Source organism: Empidonax traillii, unplaced genomic scaffold (genome assembly GCF_003031625.1).
Source record: "Empidonax traillii isolate 1590-97213 ecotype Southwest subspecies unplaced genomic scaffold, ASM303162v1 scaffold401:size1000279, whole genome shotgun sequence".
Lineage (NCBI taxonomy): Eukaryota > Metazoa > Chordata > Aves > Passeriformes > Tyrannidae > Empidonax > Empidonax traillii.
The window spans coordinates 441590-462203 of NW_020955594.1; the positions used below are offsets into that span (position 1 = coordinate 441590).

Below are 20614 nucleotides of genomic sequence, written 5' to 3' on the forward strand. Positions count from 1 at the left end.
CTCTAATTTTACCAGAGAGGGTTTGGGGTTTATAAACAGTTGTTTTTAATATTCTTCCTCTTAAATATTCAGTTGTGATTTATAACTTACCCTCCATGAAACTGCGTATTTTTTCCAAATTTAGGATTGAAATTAATCTGTATGTAGAACCCGTCGCTTAGGCTGCGTGTTTTAAAAATGAGAAATGGAAGTATGCCACTGTTTCATTAATTGAAGGGAAAAAAGATGATTTGCTGATAGTCTCTACTTTTAGTAGGGTAAAAACTGATCTGCAGTTGTGCTCATTCTCTTCTCATTAGGATGACCTGTGTGCTAAATTAGAGGTCTGCTGCTTCTGGGTCTGTGGTAGCAGCAGGAAGGATAGTCTTTAAAAACTGGTTTGGTATAGTTCAGAAGCAGAACAGAAATGGTTTAGTCACCAAGCTGCAGCATTTCATAGCTGGGACATGTTAAGACAAGTTGAGAGGTAATTGATCTCTTAACTTTGTTTTAATCAGAAAATAAATGCAAACTGCTAAACTATTTTAAACTTGTTAATTGGTCATAAATGAGTTGCTGACTCTGGATGTTCTGTTGACTCCTGTGCTGAGGTATGAATGTAGTGTCTTGGTCTTCCATCCTCTGCTTTGTTCTTCTGCAGAACAGAGAATCTTGACAGAACTGAGGTGCTCTACTTGATAATACAGTGACATTTTAATATCTTAAAATACTTTTTTTTCACCTGGCCTCTTTTCTTTCAGGAAACAAATGACTGCACTGATGTATGCGGCTAGAAAAGGCTATGCTCGCGTTGTTGCTCTGCTTGTCGCTCATGGATCGCACATAAACGCCCAAGATGAAAATGGATATTCAGTAAGTGATTTACTTGTGTGTGTTGTAATTAATGATAAAAATTTTAAAAAGCAAGAACCTGCTAACTTGCATCTAGGTACAGCTTTCTCAGAAATACCCGTTGGAATTTTTTGCTTTGACACTCACTTTGACATTCTTTTGCATTAATTGTGTTTGTCTCCAGATTGAACCTCTGTTGTTTCTTGCTCCATGTGTAAACTTGGTGAAACAAATTTGCTCTTTGCAGGCATTAATGTGGGCAGCACAGCTTGGACATAGAAGTGTAATTTTGAAGTTGCTTGAGCTAGGAGCTGACAGAGATCTACAGACTAAGGATGAAATGACAGCAGCAGACCTAGCAAAAATCAATAAACATTCAGAGGTATTTCATTTTTCCTAGAAATGTAAATTTTATGTTTTACCTCACAAATCTGTTAATAATTATATAATTTTCTATAGAAGTGTTACTTAAATAATTACATTAATTACATTATAATTATACCAACTGGTTGAATACTTGTGCTGTTGCATCTCTATAGACAACTTTCTGTTATAGCAAAGCCTTTCACAGTGCTGTAAAGGCTTTATAGTAGTGTTTTGGTAATAACCCTTTTTCTTTTTTCTTTATTCTTCCAGAATCATTGACTTTAGATTTAGAATACAAAACAAGGGATTTTTCATGTTAGTAATGTTGGTAAGAGAAGTAGAAAAATATGTTGTTTTTTATCTCTCTGCCAAAATATGTGAGAGAATGCAGATATCGAACTAATTTGCAGAGTATAGTTTCTGATTGAATTTGGAAGTGAAAAGGCTAAAGTTAAAAAGAGAGGAGGTTGGTACTGGCTATTTTCAAAATCTGTTCTTGGGAGGGAGGAAGGTGTAAAATAATGTAAATTGATCATCAGGTTGTGGGAAGAGCAGTGTAGATAGCTACTGAAGACAGTGTGTATTCTCCTAAAATAAATCTGTTTACTGCTGTTACTAGATGATGCATGGTGGATCAGTGAGACCATATTTCTGTGTGTTTTGCCTTGAGTTGCTCTTTCGAATGATGTGGCTTTTCACAGTGGCTCTTCAAAAATGCTTAATTCACTCTTATAAATTCTAATTCACTTTGCAGCTTCTTTTTCTTACCTTTTTTTTTTCCTGCCAGACTCCGAGGCTAGGCAGGAGCAAAAATGGTAACTATGCACAGAGCTGTCAGTGGAAGCTAGCAAGATCTGTGTCTGAGGCTCAGTGATCAGTTAGCTCAGGTTACTGGAAGAGGTTACAAAAGCTTTCTGCCTTTGATAAATGACTTGTTCAGCAGGTTACGGCCATATAATCTTATAACATGGCTTTCTCTGACATGGAGGGAATACAGGCTTTTCACACTTGAGAGGTGGGTCTTGCCTCTTGACCTGAAGTGCTGACTTTCACACAGTTGTTGCAAAGTCTTGCAGATGGTATTGAGATATTTAATGGTCGTGAACTTCTTTCAGCTTCAGGATCTGCTCTTCAGGCAGTTGACAACCCAAGGGCCTGTCATACAGACTATGTCTGCAGAAACTGTTTCTGGGAGGGGAAATATTTTTCATTTATATTGTTCTGAATGTGACCGGGATGGAGTTATTTTTCTTCCAAACGGCCTCTATGGTGCTGCAGTTTAGGATTGTAACCAAACCAGCACTGGTAACACACCAGTGTCTTAGCTATTGCTGAGCGGTGCTTGTGCAGCATCAAGGCCTTCTGTGTTTCTCACACTACTCCCCATCTCCAGCAAGTAGGGAGTGAGCAAGAGGGTGGGAGGGGGCACAGCCTTGAGCTGCTAACTCCAGCTGACACAAGGGATACTCCATGCCCCAGTAACATGTTCAGTGATAAAATTGGACACTGGTTGGGCATTTCTCTGCTGGTGGGAGGTGGTGACTGCCTTTGCATCACTTAGGTTTTGGGGTTTTTTCCCTTCATTTATCAAACTGTATGTATCTCAACCCATGGAAAGTTTTCTTATTCTTACCCTTGTGATTCTCTCCCATACTGCTGAATTGAGTAGGGACTTACCAGCCAAGATCAACCCACTGCACACATATGTATGTGTATATGTATATGAAACTGGCTAGTCACCTGAAATTCAGGCAAGTGATTTCACTATTCCTTTAGGTTTATTGAAGTTCTACTTGTTGTGCTGTTCTTCTGCTTGTTTTTGCTTGTTTGTTTTAGTGACTATTTTAAAACTCACACAGGGGCTGTTCAGTTTCTGGAATCCATCACTGATGCATAGTGGTGTCTAGCAGAAGGCTGCTTCTTTAATCAGTTGAAAGAATCCCTGTCTGTCAGATATAGTTAACTTAGATTGTCAGTTGTAAATTGATCAGTGTTAGGTTAATATGTGTACTTGAAATGGAGACATGAAAACAGTTGTATGCTTTGTGCCCTTTAGACGACTTATTGCCTTGAGATATTGAACTCTTGTCTACAAACCACAAAAATTAGTATGTTAGTGTTTGACTGCTTCTGTAGTGACAGATGCTGACTTTTATAGATCATGTTACATACACTGTCTTGTTCCGTGTCAGTTCATTGTTGTGCTGGAATTTGGTTAATTCAGAAATGCTCTTGATAAGCTCTGTGGGTGTAGTCTTAACTTCTCATTATAAATGTATACTTTAGAGAAGAAGTGACAGATGTTTCATGTTCCCTGTAAGTAGTAATTGATTATAGAACTCTTTGTAGTCTTATTCACATGTATTTCTTTATGCATTGTGAGTTTGAATAACAATTAATTCTTTTTGGCTCTTCCAGATTTTTGGTTTGCTCTCTTTGGCTGCAAATGACGTGCAAGGGAGATACCATAAAACAGTTGAGCAGGAGGCTATCTGCAAATTTCTGACAGCTATCTCTGACAACAGAGTTGGGTAAATACAGTTATAGTGTAATTTTAGCTCATAAACTTGCCTAAGAGATTGTGTTTGTTCATATCAATGATTAAGTTGATCCTATATATGTGTTCTATATTTTTTGGAGCACTGCCAAGAACCCATAGTAAGTATATTAATGTACTATTAATTTTTCAAGAATTATAAGCAAAGAGCACGGTCTAGATCTTTCTTTCCTCTGATTTAGCGTAAAGTGTAGTAGAGCCAGGGTCCAATGTCACTTCAGTTCTTTACAGCTCTATTAAATTTGTGTGCTCCCCTGTTGCATACTCCTTGTTCTGTGCATGTTTTTTCTTTATTTGCATCTTTATTTTTGCATCTTTATTTGATGTTAAAATTACGATACTTTTACTGAATGCCTCTTTTCGGCTTGATGCCACCAGGAAGAGCTATGCCCTTTTTTTTCTGCATATGAGTCAAAATTACATATGAACACCGGTTAAGCTCTAGAAGTTTTGACAGAGCGTGCTGGTGACTGTGTAGCTTGAAGGTGTCTTATGTCTGAAATCAGCCCCTGCTTCAGCAACTTCAAAGATCTCTGATACAGTTTTGTTCCAGAACATGTTGGCTAAGAAGTCCTCAACAAACCATCTACTTGCGGCCTTCATCTTGAGTTGCATGGTCTTAGAAAGACAGTTTCTAGAGCCCGTAGTCTGTTCTGATAGGTCAGATTGCCCCTGCTCAGCCAGGTCATGCTGAATTTGAAATGGCCAGGTTTTGTATCATTAGGCTGATGGTTTGATGACAGTTTGCAGGGTAGCAGTTCACATCAGACTGTACTTCAGTTCAGAAAAAGCCTCACCGGGTTCTGTTGTTAGAGTCATAGAATCATTAATGTCGGAAAATACCTCCATCAAGTCCCAACTCTTGATCAAATACCACCACGTCAGCTAGCACTAAGTGCCACATCCAGTCATTTCTTGAACACTTCCAGGGATGGTGACTCTGCCACCTCCCTGGGCAGCCTCTTCCAATGCCTGACCACCCCTTCAGTGAAGAAATTCTTCAGGTCCAACCTGAACCTCCCTTATGTCAACTTGAGGCCATTTCCTCTTGTCCTGTCTCTAGTTGCCTGGTAGAAGAGGCCAGCCTCCACCTGGCCACAACCTCTTGTCAGGTAGTTGTAGAGAACAATAAAGTCTCCCTGGGCCTCCTTTTCTCCAGACAAAATGACTTCAGCTCTCTCAGCTGCTCCTCACATGACTTGCTCTCTAGACCCTTCACCAGCTTTGCTGGCTTTCTCTGGACATGCTTCAGCACCTCAGTGTCTCTTGTAGTGAGGGACCCGATATCTTTCTTGTAGTGAGTGGACACAACACTTGAGGTGTGACCTCACCAATGCCAAGTTCAGAGGGACAATCACTTCTCTGGTTCTGCTGGCCACACTAGTATATGCCGGGATGCCACTGGCCTTCTTAGCCACCAGATCACACTGCTGCCTCATGTTTAGCTGTCTGTCAACCAGCACCCTGAAGTCCTTTTCTGCTGGGACTCTTTGCGGACACTCTTCCTTCAGTCTGTAGCGCTGCATGGGGCTGTTGTGACCAAAGGGCAGGACCCAGCACTTCACCGTATTGAACCTCTACAGTTTGCCTAAGCCCACTGATCCAGCTTATCCAGATCCCTCTGGCAGAGCCTTCCTACTCTCCAGCAGATCTATACTCCCACCCAACTTAATGTCATCTGTGAACTTACTGAGGGTGCCCTTCATCCCATCGTCCAGATCATCAATAAAGAAGTTAAAGAGGACTGGGCTGTGGGCAGCTTAGGCCTTGATTTGGAGCAGTTCCAGCTGTGAGCTTGTACAGGAATGGAAACATCCAGAATGAGAAAGCAGAAGAGGAAAAACTGCAGTAAGTGACAGGTGTTGTTTTGAGATGTGCCAGCAGGCGCAAAGACACTGAGCACCTCTCAGAAGATGAGCTGGAGCATGTCCAGAGGCACAGAGCCAATGAAGAATAACTTGTGTGGCGTGGACAGGGGAAAAGCCCAGAAAAGATCTCTTGTTGTTGATAATAAAGGTCATTGCCTGCCAAAAAAAAAAAAAAAAAAAAANAGGGAGGTTATAGCCAGGTGGGGGTTGGTCTCTTCTCCCAGGCAACCAACAATAGGACAAGGGGACATGGGCTCAAGCTCTGCCAGGGGAGGTTTAGGTTAAATGTTAGGAAGAAATTCTTTACAGAGAGGGTAATCAGGCATTGGAACGGCCTGCCCAGAGAGGTGGTGGATTCACCATCCCTGGAGGTTTTTAAGCAGAGATTGGATGTGACCCTTAGTGCCATGCTATAGTAATTGGAGTTGGATCAGGGGTTGGACTTGATGATCTTGGAGGTCTTTTCCAACCCAATCTATTCTATGATTCTGGCCCCAGTACTGAGGCCTAGGGAACAGAACCAGTGACCAGCCACTGGCTGGGTGTAACTCCATTCGCCACCACTCTGGGCCTGACCATCCAGCCAGTTTTTAATGCAGGAAAGAGGGTACCTGTCCAGGCCATGAGCAGCCAGTTTCTCCAGGAGAATGCAGTGGGAGACAATATGGGAGACTTTACTGAAGTCCAGGTAGACAACAGCCACAGCCTTCCCCTCATCCTGACATGGATGGTTATAAAAGGAGATCAGGTTGGTCTAGCAGGACCCACCTTTGCTAAACCCATGCTCTCTGAGCCTGACTCCTTGTTTTCATGTAGATGCTGTGTGATGGCACTCAAGATGCTCTTTCAATTTTTGACATGAAGAGGAGGCAGACCTTCATTTCAGGGCCTACAATAAGACAGAACAAAGTATCTCATAACTCAGATTTTGGCAAAGGATTCACTGTAGCAATAGCAGTAGCCCTGTCTGGATTTTGTGTTTGTTCTTTGGTTTAATTCTCTTCACTACAGTTCGTTTGATTGTTGAAAACTGTTTAGTTATTTCCCCCGTATGCTTTTATATCTCTTGGTAGAGTGAGGAATCAAAATTGATATTTTATCTTTGATTAGAAGTGTTAAACTCTGAACCTACATTTCAGAGTTTACTACCTCCTCAGTCTGAACAGTAGTCTTCTGACCCCTCCCCGGGCAGATGGAGCTCGTTAGCCCATAAGGCAATCCATCTACGTCCTGAGGACCTCGCTGCCACCGTCCAAGCGTGCTTGGCCCCGGCAGACGAACCTCAGGATTAAAGGGTGGGCTCAGTTCCGCGCACACTGTGTCTCACCTAAAAAAATCCAATGCGCAGGCTGGAAGGTGGAAAGACCTTCCCCGGTTCTTCGTTCGCGAAGAGACTGGCCATTAGTCTTCTGACAACAAGTTTCTTGACTGACTAATTTCCTCTATCTTTAGTTACAGACATTTGTGTTTTCTTGATAACCTTTTTTGGCTTAACTGGAACCAGAAGGGTAAGAGTTGTGGACTGAATCCAGTTTATAAGAATGTTATCTGATAAGAATACACAGTTATCTTCCTTAACCCTATTTCCACATTTTTCAGGCTTTTGTAACCTAACTTCAAGATTCAGTTGGAGTTTTTTGTGACTTAAAATGACCTTTATTTATGAAATTCCTCCCCTTCAGGCTCAATTAAACTTATTAGACAGAAAAACATTTATAGAGTTTTGATAGAATAAATTGTGTCCCATGATATTGATGGGATGCTTCTGTCATCAGCAGGTGTGTGCAACTTCAGGTTGCTCCGCAGCTTTGTCTGAAGAGCTTTTCTGTAGCGTTTTTCTTTTTTTAAATTTCCACTGGTTTTAACTCCAGTCTCAATTATTATCTTACAGTTCCTGTTCACTCTTAGATGACATGGAAGTGTTTTTACATGGTCTTGGTCTAGAACACATTAGAGGACTATTGAAGGTAATCTTGTGGTGTGTCTGCTGTCTGCCAAGTAATCCGTGGAAGCCAAATGCAGCTACTGCATAATAAAAAGTTAAATCACTGTTAGTATATTAATTCGAGTAAATTTAGTAAACAGAATTTTATATATAAAATGGCAAGTTAAACTCCAATGGACTAGATTTAATTTCCTGATAATGTGCATAAGTCACAACATGTGATGTTTCTAAACTAGACAACTCTTCTTTCCTACCTTTTGTTCCTGAAAACTGAAGTAAAATAAGGAAAAACAAATCAAGGGAAAACTGATTTCTTCTGAAATTATTTTTGATGGTAGAAACCCCTTTGTTTTATACAGGAACAAGATCTAACTTTAAGAGAACTTCTGATCATGAAAAAAGATGACTTAATAAAGGTCAGTTTACTACTTTAAAAATTATTTTTTTCTCTTTTTAAAATGTTTTAAAATGCCATAGTCTAGTAACCACAGTAGTGTTGGATCAATGGTTGGACTTGATGGTCTTGGAGGTTTTTTCCAACCTGGTTGATTCTATGATTCTAAATGTTATAAGGCATGTCAGTGTGTTCTGATGTTACTGATTTTCTGAAGCCTGAGGATCATTGGACTGCATCCTGGTCTGGGACTTGTATGAATCCTAAAGCCCCTATTGACAGGAGTTTTGTTCTTAAAGGAGATATTTGTGGCTTTCATCTCATCCCTCTGTGAGCTGGTGTGTTGGTCATGATTGCATTAAACTGCAGATCTGACTGAGCATATCTTCATATTCATCGCCTCCTTTGGTGTTGTAGTCATTGCTTGTTTTTGTCCAGGGGACACTGGGGGAAGGCTTTGGATAGAATTGTGGAGTTGAGTGAATGGTTAAGCCTTACAGTTCCATCTCCAAAGATGTGTAATTTTACTGAATAGCTTCTGTTTCAGTGTTTTAACATGTTTGAGGCTCCCTCAAACAAGACAAACTGAAAGTTTTGAACAAACTGAAATAACCACCTGGATCGGCTGCTTCTGCACAGGAAGATAAAACAATTCCTGTGGATATCGCCTCTTAACTCTGCAACAGCAGAAAACAGTTCCTGGAAAATAAGTCATGCTTTGTGCATGGACATAAATAAATTTGGGAGTCTTCAATTGAGAAGTTAAAAAATTATGTAGTGCTCCTGGCTTAGTAGCACTTCATAAGTTATCCTAAATTCTTGATGCAGTCTAGTTTTAGAGCTGTGCTAACAGTTTCTCCCCACACTGCTGATAGAACAAATCTAATCTGTTCCCTCGTAACTCCAGAGTTGAAAGTTTTTACTGTGATGGCAGACCTTCAGCTAACAGCCAGCTATTCTAAATAGCCTGGATCTTATTACTACAAAGATTAATGATGACCTCTGATGGATGCCTCTGAACCAAGCTGCTTTGTGTCCAAAGAACTGGGGAGAAATTCTGTCACTAACATGATACACTTTCCTCCATCAAACAATATCAGAAAGATATTTTCTCTGTAAATATCTTTATCTGTATTCTACAGCAGAGCTTAAACAATGAGTCTTTCAAGCTGAAATCCTTGCATTCCTTAAGCTTATAAACGGTTCCATACTGAGACAAATCTGTTCAATATATTGGGATGTGTCTCTTCAAGATTTGAAGGGTTTTGTCTGATTCTGCACTGCTTGTGACACTCAAATTTATTTATTTTTTTAAGCATCTCTCATTAGATAGCAACAGAAGTGATTTTACGCCTGGATGCATTTAGGACTTGGTTTCTTTCTCACACTTTATTTAATTTAGAATTAGAGAAGTCAGCACCCTGTTCTGGATTTGAGAATAAATGAAATGTATAATGAAAAGTTGACACATCAAAATTCAAACTTTAATACAAAAATTTAGCTATATCATTAGATAATTACCTGGTCTTTGTGCTTCCATATCACAGTTCCAGGACTGTCACTCCTCTGCTCCCCCTCCCTGCAAAAAAGCATTTAATATCTGACAGAAATGCGTCAGGTTATTAAAATTAGTGGCCACTTGGGCAAGGTGGCAAGGATATAAGAGTTCATGCATAGCCTCACTGTTTTTATCTGAGTGGTCTATCGTCTTTCAGGTGTTGAGGCAATCTGTTATTCACCTCTTATATTGTTCATGCTGGAATGTGAGTTTGGGGCTTGGATTTTCAGGAGTTGCTTTTTATCTATTTATATCAAGAATAAAATAGTTGTTCTTTGAGTTGATGTGGCTAAAATTAAAATAAAGAGTGCACAAAGTCTATTTTACAGATATAAGCAAGTTCTTCTAGAACGCTTGTACATTCTTAAACAGATGGCCACTTCACAATAATGTTCGTGTAATTTGGGCTGCAGAGCATCACTGAATCAACACTGACTTAAAAACTTACTTATCTATAAAGAAAGGCTTGTCATACTGTGATTGTCCCGTGCATTCATTATTGTATGAACAGGTTCTGTGTCACCCTCATGTTCTGTCCAGAAAGGTAAAATATGTCTGCTTTGTGAAATAGTTCGGACTGGTCTATCAAATTCCTGTCTCTAAGGTTCCACACCTTTTACCTCAATATGCAGAACTACTGTGGTGGTGAAAGGCTTTATCTGTGGTGACATTTATCACATTCTTTACTTCCTGAACCGTATTTTCAAGACATGGTGTCCCTCAATCAGGGATCCATTTGCAGAAGAACAAAGTACAATATCTTCCTGATATGCTGATCAGAAAGCTGCATCCTGATTTGCTGGTTTCAGGAAGGAGAAGGTGGAGTCAAAAGCACACCCAATCTTCACAAGAGTTCCTGCTTTAAGCAAGATAGTTCTACTGTTCAGGAATAACTACCATTCTGTAAATCACCTTACACATACACGATAAGATAAGTGCTGTAATGCTTTGTAAGCATTAAGAAAATACTTGTTCATATCAGATAGGGCTCCACAAGGCAAATGTGAGAGCTAATGAATTGAGCAAACTTACAGCTTGACATAAGCAAATAATTTCTAGGAAGCCCAAACCTTTCTCTCTTAAGGCTACTAGTGATATTTGCTGAAATGATTTCAGTACATTGTGTTTAGGTACCCGTGGTAACCTACTAGAAACTCAAAAGTTCTTGACACCTATACTTAAATTCCCAATAAATCTTGTTGGGATTTCACCTTACTGAAGAGCTTACCTGTCTATACACTTAAGGTTTTAAAATGTTTAAAGACACACTTGTGAGCCCATAGTTATTTGTTATCTGTGATCGGTGGAGAACTCAGAGGACAGTTTTATGCGGTCACAATGAACACTGGGTGTCACAAACGATAGTCTCAGAATAAAGCAAGCGTTTCTCTTGGCACTATCTCTTTCTTAGAGTTTTGATCTGATGTGTGTTGTCAGCTGTTCATTCAAAATTCTGCAGTAATTACAGAAATCTGGGATACTCTGAATACTAACATCTTATAGATTTCTGAGGCTTCAGAAGGGAGCTTCAGGTCCTCAGAAAACGTCACTGAGTCTTGTATATCCTAGCTTTGGAGATTCTGGGGTCCTTGCAGTCTCAAATTCCAGAGTGGTCTAGTCCCGCTGAATCCAGGTTCTCAGCTGGAAAGTTAGGGACAAAGTCATACTTGGAGCTGGCATTATCCTCCACAAAAGTGAAAAACCTCATAATCTTAGGGCTGCTAACACCAGAAGTCCTGTCAGATGAGCAAGGAAAAGTATTAAGAGTGGCACAAAAGCAATTTCCCTTTTAACAAAAGTATTCTGCAAGAAAACTCTCAGCCTAGGATTTAAATATGACTTAAAATTTAATCCAAGGTGCTTGATGAATAGCACAGCTGACAGTGTTTTCTGTCTCAGGGATTACTTGGAGAATTTTAGTTACTAGTGTTGGGTTTTTTGAAGAAAATTGTGCTTTTCTTCAGTTAAAAAGGACCAGTTTCTTTCTGTAAAACTCTCCATTTGATGCTGATTTGATAGTTTCTTCTCTTTCTGAGTTAATGCTGTATCGCCATTATGATGATTCATTATTTTGCTGTCTGACTCAGATGATTCTGAAATAGATAAACCTGGCATCCTAACAACACAGGGGTACTTATACAAGCTGCTATTAATTTTTTTTAATAAATCCTAAGCAGATTTTCTGAGTATCCTGTGCAATTTCAATTTGGCAGTTTCTCAGCTCTTGTAATTCTGTTCTGCATCCTTAAGTATTTTTTGTGTTTTTTAGTTTTTTCATTTGGTACTTACATATATTGTAATTATTCCAATAACTTAAAAGCAACATCTTTTGGCTCTTAATAATTAGAAGTTCATGTAATAAATGGTACTGTACTGTTATATCTAATAAGCATTAAAAGTAAATTGGAATTACTCTTTAAATTTAGATTGGCATTACAAATCCTGGAGATCAAGAGAAACTCCTAGGTGCTATTAACGAGCTGCAAGTGGATGAAGAAAGACTTGAAGACTTCTCTGAAGTTTTGAAGCTGGAATTGAGGTATTAACTGTACATCTGTGGAAATGGAAGTGAAATATTAACTATTTAAGGTGACCACATTATTTTCTGGGGCTCAAAGCTTAAATTCTCACACTTATCCCATGCATAGCATTCATAGAAGATGCTAGTTAGTGGATTATGAGAGCTGGCGGTAGGTGTGTTTTTTATAAAGAAAATTGGAAGCATAGACAGGACAGGCTCTGTTAGTCTTGCAATTTTTTCTGATTGTAAGGTGCAATACAAAGATGTGTGGGAGGGAGAGATGCGTATAATTTCTATATAGACCTTTAATTTTCAACTGATAAATTAATATGTTGTACATGTGTGTCTTAAATCATACATGTCACTTCTTTATAGATTCAGGGCTTTCTTGTTTTTCTCTTCCACTGGAAACAATTTTAACTGACTTCTAAAATATCTCATTTTTTTATCTTACAAATTAAGCACTTTAGAAGTTGTTTTCCATATCATAGATTATATGTATCAGTAGATTTATAAGGAAACTTTTTTTTAAGGAAGTGTTACTCCTTCAAATTTATGTTTCAACTTGATATTTTTTCCTTTTATAGTCTTTAAGCATTAGCTCTCATACCTATAGTATAGTCTTGTGCAGTACCATGGAAGCCAGGCCTCTGCACTGAGAGGTACATAGCTCAGCAACATTATTAAACTTAATAAGTTCTCTAAGCACTGCTATAGCACTCCACATCAAGCACAAAAAGAAAAATGAAGGATATACTAGGTACAAAAGGATTATGAGGATCTCTTAAACCTCTTACCCTTTACATGTAAATATATTTTTTTTCCAGAAGACACACCTCGACTTAAGTTTAGATTCTGTTCTCATATCTTTCCTCTTCTTACTTCTCAGAACTATAGAACAATAGCTACTGAAAATAGGATTAGACAGTAAGGGTTGAGTTCCTCCTTAAGGTGTGTTTATCTCCCTCTTGACTAGTGAGCTGACAGTTGTGCTACTACTCTTTTAGATACTCTTTCCCTCTCCAAATCTCTGGGGAGCACTGTTGTATTATTTGGGTGCTCTGAGGCTAGACTGTCTTAGTTATGTTGTTCATTGGACCAAAGAATGTGCTTGGGTTCAAGGTCAATCTGTACATGTTGTCATGTTTTGGAGGCAGCTGAATTGCACCGTGACTGTGCATTAGCTGAGAGAGTTGGGATGGTTCAGCCTGGAGAAGGGTCCGGGGAGACCTTAGAGAGGTCTGCAAAGGGGACCTCCAAGACAACTGGAGAAAGACTTTTTACAAGGGCATGTAGCAATAGGACTAGGGGGAATGGCTTCAAACTGATGGAGGGCAGGTTTAGATTAGATATAAGCCTGGTGAGACATTGGAACAAGTTTCCCAGAGAAGCTGTGGATGCCCCATTCCTGGTTGGGTGTTGCAGGGACACGTTGGATGGGACTTCGAGCAACCTGGTCTAGGGGCAAGGTGTCCCTGCCTGTGGCAGAGGGACTGGAACGAGATGATCTCCAAAATCCCTTCAACCCAAACCATTCTATGATTCTGTGATTCTCCATCAAAACAAGTGGGTATTTTCAGAAGAAAATCCAGGTGCAAACTTGTACATGTGCTGTAAGACGGAAGAACTGAAGTTCCATCATGCAAAGGGTATAAACCAGTATGATATTGATACACCATAAATAACTTTAACAGTATTTGAGCCATTCCTATTAAAATAGAGACTTTTAAGGGGACTTTGCTCAGTTTAAGCTTTATGCATTTTTAAGTTAAAATGTGTGCTTTTTCTAGATCGTTCACTATTAGTGTCCAGTATATACATTCAAACAGAGCAGCTTAAAAATTTGAACAGAGGGAATAAGTGGATAAATACAAAAAATTATCTGTTCACTTCATGTGTGGCCAAATACAATAAAATACCAAAATGGTTTCTGATGCGGTCTCACACACCTATATAGAGATATACAGTGATGGATTTAATTCCTAGTACAGTGTGGGTTAAGATCATAGGAAGTTCTCAAAACCAGAAAATAATTGATTGATTGAAGATTGAAGTACACAAAATATGACAGCATTTCAATTATGGCAAGCACTGCATAGTTTTCTAGAAAATGGCTTGACATGTATTCTAGGAATCTGACCTTGAGACTAAAATCATAGGCTATGTTTACATGCTATTATATAAAGATTTTACTTCCCACTTGTTCAAAGTCATTCTGTGAGAAGGAAGATCAGTCATTAAGTCATAGAAAAACTAACATAGTAGAAAATGTTGAACTGATTGATTATAAACTCACGGAGTGTCTAGTGCTGTTTAGACACTGATGTTTTGACAGCCATGAATTCTTTTTAAAAGTGATAATTTTTTGGAAAACATTTCTAAATATAAGAACACATCACTACAATGGGTATAAAATAATATGAAAATGGGCCAGGGGGGTGTGTTAAAGTATTAAGACCTATGGTATAGTGAAGTAGTATGAAAAGAATAAATGTTTTTCTTTCCCCCTCCCTAGTTCAAGCCCTTGACACTCTATATTTGCTAAGAACCCTACCAGAATTCCAAAATATTATTTCCTTTGTGATGAAACACAGAAGGTGCCATAACTGATCCCAGACATCTAAAAAGTTATCTTTCTAAGTAGAAGGAAATGTCTGTGATTATGGCTTGACTGTAGTAATGTGAGAGAAACTTTGAGACTATCTCCAGATGTTTAGTGTTTGAGTTTTGACTCAAAATACTCAGTTCAGTTACATTGTTCTGAAGCAAATAATAGCGTATTTTGTGAATACATACTAATAGGCTTTTTTACTTTCCCATCTTCATGAAAACCACGAGCAATCTTGGTTTTAAACCTCTAGCATACCTACTGATGCATCTTGGTATTTCTGTTTTAAATGTTAAAGTCTTAACAGTTCAGCACTGTTGCAAATCACAGATGTCCTGACCAGTGGTTGAAAATTTACTCACTAATGATCCTGTGCCGAAGTTGAAAGAAAGAGCTCTATGACACTCTATGGGCTGAATTCCATCTCTGTTTAGATACTTGTACTGCACTGGCATGTAGCTTAGTTTACTGGTTTGGCAGATTTCATGGATATCTTTTTGGCCTCAAAAGCAAGTAAGATGGTGTGAGCATGTTGCATTTAGGTTTATTAGCAGATTGCCCTAGGGAATAGAGGAATGGGAATTGGGATCTGAATTAGTTTATTCGGATCCTATGGATCTGCAGAAGAGGAAGTTCTGCTTTAGGAACGTGTAAGTGTCTCTTGTTTTGGCTCTACCTGTTATTCACTTGAATGACTCAGAGCTAATGAAAACTTTCCGAGTAGAGATACAGGCACTTTTCAGCAGTTTTTCAGGGTTTGAGAGCTCACTATGTAAAACAATTGGATGATCTTCCTTGCCCTCTTTACCTCTTTCTGGTCAATAGCAACAAATTTCTGAATAGCACCATGACTTACAGCTAAAATTCTCTGACACTTCCAGTGATGTTGAGTCAGTGTCACATGGAAGATCTAGAATCCTACTGTTGAAATTAATCCCTTTTCTCCCCTCTTTAAAAATTAGTTTGATCATTGTCTCCAGAGTTGTCTTCCTGTTTGTATTTCAGCACCAAGTATTAATTTTCTTCCAAATAGATAACATCAGATATTTTAGCCTTTGAGGTATATATTTCCAGATCCAAGGGCCAAGCCAGTATTATTGAATTCTTACTCCACTGTGCTGGGGACTAAATGACTCTAAACCTATTTATTTCAGTCCTAGCTCTAAAAGTAGAAAGCAGCTTTATTTCCTCCCACATCTGCCTCAAAAATGTAAGCTGCAGGTCAGAAATATTGATATGTAGCATAAAATTGACTACAAATTCTCTCTTTTTGGTGTTGCAAGGCTTTGATTTGTGCACACACACAGAGGAAAATAGAGGGTTGCAGTTGTTGTGCATAGTGAGTTACAAAATTACTCAGGCAGCAGGTAACGAAATGTTGCAATTGATAATATAGGCTTGGTGAGACTGAGAAGTGCAGGTTAATAGAATGTTTCTGAAAAGCTTCTGGGTGACACTTTTTCAGCTTTTAGTGTGTCTTACTAGCTGAATATTCCAAGTAACCTAATGATTTGTAGTCCTTTCAAAAAAAAAAAAAAAGGGTAAGGGAGGAAAAACAGGACAAACAAGGAAAAAAAACTTTTAAAGTTAAATGTAGCCTTTAACTACTCACTGTTAAAATTACGTTGGGGGGGGTTTTGTATGTGATGAAACTGCATTTCTGACTCATTAGCCAGTGTTGGAAATGCATAGGTAATATTTGGCTTGCAAAAAGTTGCAGGATTTTGACAAATAACAAAATATTGCTTTATTTTTGTAGTGAAGATGAATTCTACAAGTTTCTTCAGAAGCTGAATAAAGAGTGTAATAGGCTGATCATTCCTGTGCAGAACATGAATAACCATTTCCTCAAAAATTCTCACAAGGTATTAAACCAAAGAAGAAAAGATTGATTTAGAGTCCGTTATTCTATCTTGTAAAATGAAACCTATGAATACTTATCAAGTGTCTTGATTATTATATAGCTATATAGAGCTCACCAGTGCTCTTTCTGTAAAGGACACTTTAAAAAAACAATTTATTTCAAAGATTTAAGCTACCCAATTAAAGGAGATAGATTTATTTCCTTATGTTTATCCTGATAGGAGAGATAATGTGACAAAAGTTTCCAAGAAAGGCTGCTAGAGATGGTAGATAATGTTGTGCATAAATCATACAATTAAAACCCAGCTTAAATGCAGTTATAAACTTTTCCTGGCACTATCTTTTATGGTACATTAACTGAAGAATATTAAATTATAATCTAAAATTATGTGATTATGGCAAATAACTGTAACTATTAACAGATGGTACTGCAATGGGCACCGACTGAAACTTACATCAAACTCTGCAAGGATTTGGTTTGCAGTGTTAAAAAGTTGGGAGAAGAAGTTGCCAAACTGAAGGACCTGGTGGTGGAGGTGAGTGTGTGCGAGTGAGGCTGGTAAATGCTATGTACAGGTTTCTGATGCAACCTCAAATGTGACACCATCAGGGACGTGTTTCATACATTGGTCTGCCACAGGCTCTTTATCCTTAGCTTGGGCATTGCATCCAACTTTCCCCAGACAGAATGAGAAATAATGTAAAATATTCCACAGCAGTGTGGAGAGCCTCCAAAGGAAGGCACAGTCTACCTTTTTCTTTCTGCCTCAGGAAAGAATAAAGTGGAGTGTATCGCTGCACTCTTGGACAACCATTGTGGCATAAATGCTACGCTGAATAGTGACACTCTTACTTTTTAATTAAGGAATCTTTTGTTTGGAATTATTGACTCACAAGGAAGATACTAAGGTTTTATGGATTGAATGGGAGGCATTCCAGATAACTCTGTGGAGTGACAAAAGAAGAGGGTGGGAGAGGTCAAGGCTAGATGTTAGCACCACATCAGTCATTCTCAAACCAACACAGTGACACGCTCTTGTCAGATGGGGTCATTTTAAGTAATAGGCCAGTAAAAGGAACGGCCGCTGGGGTAGAGTAAATGGAGCATCAGTGTCAGAAAGGAATCTGTTGCTGAATGAAGCCATGTGGAACTCAGACCTTGAGTATAATGCTACTAATGCAATTTCCTGTAGTTTAAGTAAATTTAATGTAATATAACAGCCTTCTCTCAATAAATCACTTAACACCAAATATATTAAGAGGGAGAGATTGTGGCAAAAAACTTATTAACCATTTGCTCCATTTTTTGCCTGTGCAGTAATCAATTGCATATATATTTGCCTCCTGTGTGTGCAGGCCAGTTATAAGAGCTGGGAGAGATCTGAGTTAGGTGCCACTTGACTTTGCTCTTATCTGTACTTAAGGTTTTATAGCTGTCAAGATGAAGCATAGTGTCTTTGTATCCAGTGAAACAGCCTTCTAATTGCTTTAAAAATGCAGGTTTTGGTTTTTAAAATCCTATTATGTGTTATGAATTTCAGTTATGAAGACTTTAATACAAAACATTTTTGTGCTACTTAATTTATGATGGGGCACTTTTGAATGTAGAGCACCCAAATGTTTATTATGAAAAGTGCAAATTTAAGTGAAACAGTTGAGCTGCTTACGTAAAATGTTTGTATAAAATTCCCTTAAAGTCTTCAGTACTGTTTGCTAAGCTTAGTAATTACAAGACTTTGTCAGCAGTATGTGTCTGTAGCATATAATTTTTGAAAGGGCAGTAAATGAGATGGCCTTCTAAGCATTATGAAATAAGGCAGGAAATCAGAACCTAACCCACCTGCCATTCATGACAAGGCTCTACTCAGCTTCAGCATGTATTTGAGCAGGCTGTAAGGCTCCCTTTAATTTCAACAAAGGCTAATGTGTTACAAATTTAACTTGCTTTTTTAATAAGCAGTTGTTTTAGTAACTAAATGGCAAAAGTTCTGGTTAAAACATTTGACAGTTGGAGTTCAGTTGGTTTGTTATTGGGTTTTTGTAGCATCTATTAGCCATGTTTTACTCCTGAGTAATTAAGTTTGTAAATGAACAGTTTGTTTTTCAAATATATATTACAGAATGATTGAGTATTAGATAAGATAGAAGTTTATACACTCATCTATTTCAGATGAAGTAGGACAGAGACAGAAAGAAATAATATCAATCCTAGATGCATGTGATTTCTTAGGACTGGGTAATTTATAACCCACTTAATAAAATACTTAATAAACTTTCACACTAACTCTTTTTTGTTGTGCTTTTTTATGAACTTAACATCTGCTTCAGCGTGAACAGAAGAATGAACCCAGCCAAGTGAAACTTCCAAAAAAAGCAGCCACCTTGGAAAAAAGATTAGTTAAAATGGGAGGGGTGACATTGCTTGGATTTGGTTTTTTCTTCTTTATAATTAAATTAGTGGTGAAGAAAACCTGAATTTAAGTTTGGTGCTGTTTCTCATCATACCTGTTGTAGTATCAAGTATGTACTTTGATCTTGAAATAAAGTTATTAAAAATTGAAGCTGTTACTTAATAGTATCTTGTGGTTTTATTTTGAAAATTATTTTCTGTATACAATGTAAGTCTAAAATCCTGTCGAAGCTGCTTATATTTTCTGGCTTAAGGCTGTGATTATTGCTTACTAATTACTAGTTTCTTTTTTTTTTTCCTCCATTTTTTACCTGTCAGAGGTGAACATAAGCAAATTTGTCTGATTATATCACATGTTTGTATTTAAAATTATAGTGCAGATGTGTTTTGGGGGTTGGGAGGGTTTAAAATATTTTAAGTATCATTCACAATCAAGAGGACTGTGAAGATCTTTTTACACATTGCCTAAAAAGTAATTTCCCGCTGAACTATGATAATTCAAGTTATACCTGAAATCTGTTTCCTTAGGGATTACTCACTTCTATTAAGAGTTTCATCATATCTGTTAAAAGGATTATAACAGTCCTTTGCTGTAAGAATGCAGGCAACTTAAAAGGCAAAGCAGCATATTTTTTCTTAGTCTGGTCTTTCACTACAAATTTTTTCTTAATATTTTGTCCACTTCAAAAGGTGTTTGTAATCCCAGAGTGAAGCATTAATAACTGGTTTTGATCTGCTTACCAAAACAGCTACGTTGAAAAAAGGGGAATTGGTGTAAGTGAATTCAAATCAGTTATGGTTTTGCGGGCTTCAGTAAACATCTTTAAAAATGCAGAATATTTTGGACGGGACATGCTTCTATCAAAATGAAACAAAAGGAATATAAAAAACCATAAACCTGGATGGGTGTGTTACACTTCAGGTCTCTCAGTTTTCAGAAATGCTGTGTGGAGTCTTCATCTTCAGTATTCCCTCCAGAGACCACTAAGGAGAAGATAAAAACTTGAGTGCTATTCCAATTGCTGTTACTGCAGTTCTCTGGTTTTTACCTCAGAGAACTGTGTTGGGTGTTAGTATGTTTCCTTGTTACTGCAGTTGTTTTACCTCCTTTCCTCACAGGCTTCTCCTTCAATGCAAGGAAATTCCCACAGAGTGATGGGGCTAGAGGAAAAAAGAACATAAGTTAGGATTTCTTTTCCTGTTCTGCTCCCCATTTTGGGTTAGAGGGGATAAGCTGTATTCACCACCACCATCTACCAGCAGAAGTGGGAGTGAACATACTATCAGCCTGAACAAACGAAGTATAGAAAAGGAAATGTTTGTAAAATAGTCCTCTGTTTCTTCATAATACCTTGGAAATAATCCTAAACTAACAAGACATGTATTGTGAAAGGAAGAACCTTTTATATACACACACCACTCTTCCTCTGATTAGCTCAAAATACAGTTCTAATGCAGTTGCCCAGTGCTGGGATGGCTCACAGGTATTGCTAGAACTTTGACAGCTTATGTCTTTTGAGTGTTTTTGATGCATGAAGTTGTGAGGTTTTGGGGATGTTTGATAGTGGAGGGGGAGTAGGCAGGCATGTTGTTCAGACTATGTTTTCAACGTGTACTTTGTATTAGTTAAGAGGAATTATTTCCACCACTAGTAAGGTTTCTGTGATACTGCACTTGAGGAGATTCTGCTACT

The 20614-nt window shown here is 38.2% G+C and overlaps 1 protein-coding gene across 2 annotated transcripts in view; it reads left to right on the plus strand.

Annotated features, from left to right (window-relative positions):
- ASZ1 (ankyrin repeat, SAM and basic leucine zipper domain containing 1) overlaps positions 1-19069 on the plus strand; it is a 37890-nt gene extending 18821 nt beyond the window's left edge. For both annotated transcript variants that reach the window (XM_027893688.1, XM_027893690.1), the window contains exons 5-13: positions 741-852; positions 1079-1213; positions 3616-3728; positions 7514-7589; positions 7927-7983; positions 11946-12058; positions 16408-16513; positions 16934-17047; positions 18840-19069. In XM_027893688.1, coding sequence (XP_027749489.1) covers positions 741-852; positions 1079-1213; positions 3616-3728; positions 7514-7589; positions 7927-7983; positions 11946-12058; positions 16408-16513; positions 16934-17047; positions 18840-18986 — 973 coding nt within the window. In that variant the 3' untranslated portion in view covers positions 18987-19069. The remainder of the gene's footprint in view (positions 1-740; positions 853-1078; positions 1214-3615; positions 3729-7513; positions 7590-7926; positions 7984-11945; positions 12059-16407; positions 16514-16933; positions 17048-18839) is intronic.
- The last annotated feature ends 1545 nt before the right edge of the window (positions 19070-20614 follow it).